General features: G+C 34.9%; 1 protein-coding gene across 1 annotated transcript; it reads right to left on the minus strand.

The window, feature by feature from the left end:
* Positions 1 to 3,562: 3,562 nt before the first annotated feature.
* On the minus strand, positions 3,563 to 6,505 carry LOC124435760. Its single transcript, XM_046985718.1, has 5 exons — positions 6,199 to 6,505; positions 5,457 to 5,515; positions 4,476 to 4,523; positions 4,166 to 4,212; positions 3,563 to 3,796 (listed from the first exon to the last, which is right to left on the minus strand). Exons 1-5 carry the CDS (start codon positions 6,426 to 6,428, stop codon positions 3,689 to 3,691), a joined length of 492 nt encoding a protein of 163 aa, XP_046841674.1. The 5' UTR covers positions 6,429 to 6,505; the 3' UTR covers positions 3,563 to 3,688.
* Positions 6,506 to 8,003: the final 1,498 nt, after the last annotated feature.

Genomic DNA, 8,003 nt, shown 5'->3' on the forward strand with positions numbered 1-8,003 from the left:
CTGTTTTTTAATCACATCGAAGTTGATTCGACTGAAATGAATAAAAGATGAATTATTTATACTCTTATAAACTACTGTGTAAGAATCACTTCTCGTCTAATTTATATCTTCATGTTACAAAATTGAATTTACATAAAGGGTGAGGTTACGGCAGCAGTAGCGGATTAAGACTACGTCAAATATATCTTCATGTTATAAAAATGAATTTACATAAATGGTGAGTTTACGGAAGAAGTAGGGATTAAGTCTACGTCAAATATATCTTCATGTTATAAAAATAAATTTACGTAAAGGCGAGGTTACGGAGCAGTTGGATTAAGACTACGTCATATATATCTTCATGTTACAAAATTGAATTTACATAAAGGGTGAGGTTACGGAAGCAGAAGCGGATTAAGTCTACCACAAATATATCTTCATGTTACAAAAATGAATTTACATAAAGAGTTTACAGCAGAAGGATTAAGTCTACTACAAATATATCTTCATGTTACAAAATGAATTTACATAAAGGTGAGTTTACGGAAGCAGTAGCTGATTAAGTCTACCAGAAATATATCTTCATGTTACAAAAATGAATTTATGTAATGGTTGAGGTTACGGAAGCAGTGGCGGATTAAGACTACGTCAAATAAATCTTCATGTTACAAAAATGAATATAAATAAAAGGTGAGGTTACGGAAGCGGTGGCGGATTAAGACTACGTCAAATATATATTCATGTTATAAAAATAAATTTACATAAAGCGGGAGGTTACGGGAGCAGTTGCGGATTAAGACTACGTCATATATATCTTCATGTTACAAAATTGAATTTACATAAAGGGTGAATTTACGGAAGCAGTAGCGGATTAAGTCTACGTCAAATATCTTCATGTTACAAAATGAGTTACATAAAGGTTGAGGTTACGGGAAGCAGTGGCGGATTAGACTACGTCAAATATATCTTCATGTTATAAAAATAAATTTACATCAAGCGCGAGGTTACGGGAGCAGTTGGATTAAGACTACGTCATATAAATCTTCATGTTACAAAATTGAATTTACATAAAGGGTGAGGTTACGGTAGCAGTAGCGGATTAAGTCTACGTCAAATATATCTTCATGTTATAAAATAAATTTACGATAAAGGGCGAGGTTACGGGAGTAGCGCGGATTAAGACTACGTCATATATCTTCATGTTACAAAATTGAATTTATATAAAGGGTGAGGTTGTGGAAGCAGTAGCGGATTAAGTCTCACAAATATATCTTCATGTTACAAAAATGAATTTACATAAAGGGTGAGTTTACGGAAGCAGTAGCTGATTAAGTCTACTACAAATATATCTTCATGTTACAAAAATGAATTTACATAAGGTGGTTACGGAAGCAGTAGCTGATTAAGTCTACCAGAAATATATCTTACAAAAACATTTATGTAATGTTGATTAAAGCAGTGGTGATTAAGACTACGTCAAATAAATCTTCATGTTACAAAAATGAATATAAATAAAGGTGAGGTTACGGAAGCGGTGGCGGATTAAGACTACGTCAAATATATATTCATGTTATAAAATAAATTTACATAAAGCGGAGGTTACGGGAGCAGTTGTGATTAAGACTACGTCATATATATCTCATGTTACAAAATTGAATTTACATAGGTGAATTTACGGAAGCAGAAGCGGATTAAGTCTACGTCAAATATATCTTCATGTTACAAAATGAGCTTACATAAAGGTTGAGGTTACGGAAGCAGTGGCGGATTAGGACGTCAAATATATCTTCATGTTATAAAATAAATTTACATAAGCGAGGTTACGGGAGCAGTTGCGGATTAAGACTACGTCATATAAACTTCATGTTACAAAATTGAATTTACATAAAGGTGAGGTTACGGAGCAGTAGATTGTCTACGTCAATATATCTTCATGTTACAAAAATGAATTTAAGGTTGAGGTTAGGAAGCAGGCGGATTAGGACTACGTCAAATATATCTTCATGTTATAAAAATAAATTTAAAAAGCGCGAGGTTACGGGAGCAGTTGCGGATTAAGACTACGCCATATAAATCTTCATGTTACAAAATTGATTTACATAAAGGGTGAGGTTACGGTCAGGTGGATTTAGGATTTTCATATGTTAGTCAAAAATTTATGACGTCATATGTAGCTCAAATATGACGTCATAGATGACATCATACATTGTATCTTATGCAGCGATTTATAAACTTTAGCGATCATAAAATTGCGAAAACTTAGATGAATTCCCTTTAATCAGATGATGACAGACTGTTTCGCCCAATATCAGGGCTCTTCAGCATGCCTAGGATGATGCCCCAAATTTCAAAGCATCATCCGACATGGACAGCCCTTTAAAGAGCCGAAGCCAGCAATCTGGTTATTGCATAGAATTAAATGCATGTCCTTTATACATAGGTACATCAACAATTTTATCTATAAACTAAAAAAGAATTTAGATGTAGAAAGACAAAATTTAAAAAATTCTCATGATTTCAATTAAATTTAAATCTAGTGTTGCCAACAGAAAATTTATCAATTACGCGTTGCACATCTGGAAGAATTTCCTGATGAATTTTCATTAGAGCAAGACCATTTAACCCTTCCTCAACCATAGTACTCCGCTTATAATCTTTAAGAATTCGCAGCGCTGAAATCGAACGTTCACATTCGCATGAAGTTATGGGAAGGGTTCCTAATATTTGAAGTATGACCTTTATGTTTTGAAACCATCAAAATTTATAGCTTTTAAAGTTGTAGCTACATTACATGGATAAGGACCTTTACGATGTTCCCAGAAGGATTGCCATAATAACAACTCTGCATCTAAACCTAACTGATTGGGTAAATCAGCAACATAAAATTTTGAAACAATCTTAAATTTATGTCTCCAGTCAATCCCATTTTTATGAGAAAACATTTTGTTGGAACAATACTTAGTCCTTGATAAACATTTACACTTTCCGTGTCAAATCGCGCATCCAAAGACGAGAGAAGATGGTCAATTAAAGGAATCGTATAGATTCGTTTGTAATACTCGAGATAGAACGATAAGGAGCGTTAGGCCTTGTAGTTTGCCTTCCAATTGTCCTACGTTTACATTCTTCTACCCCAACCTTTGCCGCTAACGTCAAAGCAATGTCGTACCATTGATCATGATATGAATCAATAGAATTCCTCACATGTGCAACACTGCTTTTCAAAGAAGAGATCAACTCAATCCCGTCCATAACATCAATACTCTTTCCTTGCAAAAGCTGAGTAACAGGAAGCGTTAGATCAAAACATTTCTGGTAATAACCAAGAGGGCGATAAAATGAAACTCAGAAAGACCTTCAAGCAAAGAGGATGCATCAGCAGCGAGAGGGACTGCCACCTTTGCCATGTTATCCAGTGTGTCAAAAATTTGAACAAACAATTCTTCGAAAGTGTCTAAACCTTTAACTCGTTCTACCCATCTGGTTCTACAAACATCTGGCAATCTAGTCTTTTTTGAGTCCGTTTCTAAACTATTGCGTACAGTCTCCTCAAACGGTATATTGCGTGTTTGAGAAATATTGATAAAATTTGTCACATCTTTTATTTTGTTAAGTACTTTCTTAACCTCAATATCTGACAAAGAATCACAAACTGACAAATTAAGCCTATGACTATAACAGTGGGTATATAATGCTTTCGAGTTGAGCTTCAAAATTTGGGCAGCCAAACCTTTAACACAACCTGCAACAGCACCCGCACCATCATAACCTTGTCCGCGACAGTCTTCAATTGGCAAGCCAAGGTCTTTAAGTTTATCTAGAATTAATTTAGCAAGGTTCTTCCACTCAATCCCCACTTACATTGAAGAAAGGCAATGAACTCCTCTTATGTCCATATTCTTATCAATAAAACGTAAAATTAGAGCCATTTGCTCTCTATGGGAAGAATCTGCAGCCTCATCAGCTATAATAGAAAAGAACCTATTAACCTTAATGTCGTTGACAATCTGTTCAGTAATAACCTCTCCAAAGCACTTGATCATTTTATTCTGGCTGGTCTTAGAGATGTAACTTCTATTTTTCCCACAAGATGTTAAGTGATCCCTTAAAACACCATCCCTGAACGAACTTTAAAATTTAGTGTCTCCACAAAATTTCCAACACCCCCGGTAGAATACTGACCAACCTCTGGATGATATTTAGCATCATCACGGTGGCCACGCAAAGGCAAACCTAAACGACCACAAAAAAGAATGCAATCAGCAATAGAAGACAGCTTACATTTGTTCTGATCGATTTCCTTTTTAAGATTTCTTTCTAACATGAGCTCTATTGGTTGCGCAGACCCTGACATTTGAGCACGTAAGGCAAATAAAATTGATTTGTTTGGGCATGCAACCCCACTTCTCCTTCATCATGGCGTTTAAAAGTAAATGCAGCATCATTCCAGCGTGAAACCGGTTTAGAAAACAAATTTGTAATCTTAGAAGCTTTACCAGGGAAGCGATGACCAAAAAGCACGCATGACAAACAAAATGCACCATCTTTTGATGGGGAGTAGCATAGCCAGTCATATTTTTTTAGCCAGTCATATCTAAAGCTCCTACCACCGGTCTTAGGAAAGGAAAATTCTCATCAGGCCTGAAAACATTTTTAATCAATTGAAGAACACCAGAAGTATCTAAGCCTTTAACTTTATCCTGGTAAGTTGCAACATCAAAATTATGCACAGAATGATACTTTTCTGGACAAGATTGACTAGCGGAGGACTTAATTGGTTGTTTCAACGTGATATAAGAAGGAACTTGTTTGGCAGAAGAAAAAGTTTCATTGGGCTTTTTTTCAAATAACTTGGATGGCTGTTTTTCTGATGCAGTAAAAAGTTAGAAATAATTGGAATATTACCAGAAGGAAATTTTGCCACCTTCTTGGAAAATAAGGAAGGCACCTTACGTTTTTTTGCTGACGTTGTGGCTTGTGTAATGTCAGCAGACTTTCGCTTGTGTGCACTTGCATGAAAAAGAAGAGGGACAAAATGGTTAGGCTGAAATGATTCTCCAGTTCTTATGTCACCTTCATGGCAGAATAGAATATGAATTTCTTTTTCAACCCTAGTAGTATGCAAGCGGGTTGAATAACACGATTAAATAAAAGTTTGAGCCTGTGTTGTCCACAATCCGGATAATATGTAACAATACATCTTTTCAAAACTGAAGACAGACCCAAAATACAAAGAAATGATGACCATTTACTATCATTGCAATTAAAAACAGCCTCTTTCTTCACTAAATTTTCCTTACTAGCACCGGTATCTAAGGACTCAACAGAGACAGATAAGGGTAAAAGATTTTTATACTTCCTTTAAAAAATCAGGATGCTCTTCAATGGCAGACAAAAGCAGGGATGCTCACAGTAAAAATGAGCATTCAGGAAAAGCTCAAGTGAGGTTAAGATTCTTAAAGTTGGAACCAATCTATCATCACCAAGCAGAGACAAAGACACGGAACTGTACAAGCAATTCCCTGAAGCTTCTGATCTAAGAAAATACATGAAGCTGATGATGAAAGAATTTTTGGGTTTGGTTCCAAAATGTTCTATGACATTATTTGATAAATGTATTATATAATCATGTTATAATCTTATTTAGTTTTATTGAGTAATAAAATAGCTAACTGACAATAAAATCTCGCGTAAATATGATATTTACTTTATGTTTTTATATTGACAAAATCTACATTCTCTATATGAAATGTGTAATAGTGCTGACAACTATAAGCAGGGAATGAATATAAGTAATTCAAATAGGATAGTTAATAGTAGAATTATAAAGAATCAAGGAATAATCAACAAGCAGGTTGAACTGAAAATTTTACAAGTTTATCTCACTGTACATTCATAAAGTTTTTAAAATGCGAGTCTAAAACCACAAAAAATCAGCAAGTTGAAAGGTTGACGAGATTTACACAACACAAGTGACCTGTAATATACAACCAGACGTTTTGCTGGCAACTTATAGCAAGCAGACTTTGTATAGTGCTTTCGTTTTGGAAACACAGCACAATTAAGCAAAAATGCTTAACTTCCCTTGAGATTTATCTGCCTGCCAGCAAACCGTGCGAACGTAAACAAGGCAAGTCATCAATACCGTTTGTATGCATATTTACATTCTTACATATTGTTAGTGAAATATGAGAAAATTGTACAAAATATATAGTTTACCTCAAAGCTATGCACGATTTTTCCTTTTGATTTCGAACAGCCAAAGGAATATAAGTTTCCGCGCAATAATTTCTGCTAATGCTGTTTGACGAGCTACTTATGGCACCCAATAGTTGCTCAAGCGATATCTCATCTTGCTCATTTAGTTGCCTGGCAAGATCAACATAAAAACCTGCCAAAATTTTACAATCATCTGCCGCAAAGGCAGCTTGAACAACACCGTAATCCATATCAGATACAACTGAAACTTTTTTAAACAAAGCGTGATTGCAATTTTGCGATGTAGCGAAAGATAAGACCTTCAAAATAAATGACCCCGCTGTGAATCAGTCAAAGTATCAAATAGCGTAAAATAACAAAGTAAAAATACTAGTCGATAATATAAAATATGATTGTTAGAGCCCTTGAAAGTCGTCAATCCATCAGGCCTCCCCACAGATACATCAAAACTGCAAGTTTCCATGGCAATAGGCGAATTGACCAATGAGAAGACTAAGATTTGACTTTTTGATGGATCTGTGGGCTTGAGATCATATTTGAGGCTAATTACATAGCTTTCCTTAAAAAAACGGCTGTACACTCAGGCCATTAATTAATTCTGATCGTTATGCTTTCGTTTGGCTTACGACAGTGAACTCGACATTTGAATAACTGTAATGATAACCGAAGCCAAAAATTGAAGCCAAAAAATATTTGTTGTCATCATTCGTCATCACACGTCAGGCTCTAGTCTCTCGCGTGTTCATTTTATTTTTTTTAAATCAGTTGTCCCTTGGTAATGATAGAGTTCGGATCTTGATCAGAGCGTAAAAATAACGAAATGTTTGTAATGAAAAGGTTCACGGAAAGTGAATCAAAGTGATAAATCGAGAAGCAAGATGAGGTGAACTTAGTCGATCTGCTCTTACGCTGCGGTTTTCCTTTTAAAACATATCAAAGTCTTTAGGATATTCAATTATTGATATCGAGATGACAACCATTTAGTATTTCAAGTTTCAAGCACTATCAAAATCGATGAAAAATATAATCGCTCAAAGTAAAATGCGAGTTATAGACTCGATATTTTTATGAAACTGGATATTCAAGTTTCTTTTTATTCGGAAAACATATCTTTAAATCCACTTAAATGACAAAAAGACAAACACTGTCTTTTGTTTTCCGTTTGAAAGTTTACCTTCCGACGAAAGAAAAATTTATGCTTGAATATTTTTCGTCATATTTTCTATTGTATTGTCTTTTTAGCAAACAGTGTAATTTTCAGTTGGCTTTTCCTCGTTACAAGTTGTAAGTTACAACGAACTCACTGTAGTAAAGTTTCAGCTGTAAAAAATAACCTTTTGCGAAGAGTTGGCCTCGTGTGTTGTTTGTCGTGATGTTGTTTATATGTTTATGCTTTTGCAATTTGTATTCAAATTTATATTGGCCGTGTATGTTTAGCACTCAGGGAATGATACTGACGTACAAACCGCGAATATTCGACTTTGAAGGACTGGAACTGACGTACAAACCGCGCAAGAGACTAGGACTTTGGCTTCAATTTTATATCTATAAAATGTATTGTCGTTATCATTCCAGATATATATATATGGAGTTCACTGGCTTACGATATGTGATAGTTGACTAAATTATTTATTAATTTTAGTATGTTGCATGAATAATTAATCACCATTTCATACGTTCGTCGCGTGATGGATTTGATGACCCTTAAATCCGCCCCTGTCAAAATGTGCTACAACTTTACAAGTATTTGATGCAGTTGCACTTCAGAACATCACAAAAAGGTTACTTAAAGTAAAGTTCTATAA

The sequence above is a fragment of the Xenia sp. Carnegie-2017 genome, unplaced genomic scaffold (genome assembly GCF_021976095.1).
Source record: "Xenia sp. Carnegie-2017 unplaced genomic scaffold, XeniaSp_v1 HiC_scaffold_145, whole genome shotgun sequence".
NCBI lineage: Eukaryota > Metazoa > Cnidaria > Anthozoa > Malacalcyonacea > Xeniidae > Xenia > Xenia sp. Carnegie-2017.

Excerpts from the sequence above, each read along its gene's own strand:
- LOC124435760 (XM_046985718.1), bottom strand. The coding sequence starts at position 6,428 with ATGGATTACGGTGTTGTTCAAGCTGCCTTTGCGGCAGATGATTGTAAA. Across the intron at positions 4,213-4,475 it reads TTTTGGTCATCGCTTCCCTG|GTTTGCCTTTGCGTGGCCAC; the intron begins GTAAAGCTTCTA and ends GTGGTCGTTTAG. Across the intron at positions 3,797-4,165 it reads ATGCTAAATATCATCCAGAG|ATAAACTTAAAGACCTTGGC; the intron begins GTTGGTCAGTAT and ends AATTAATTCTAG.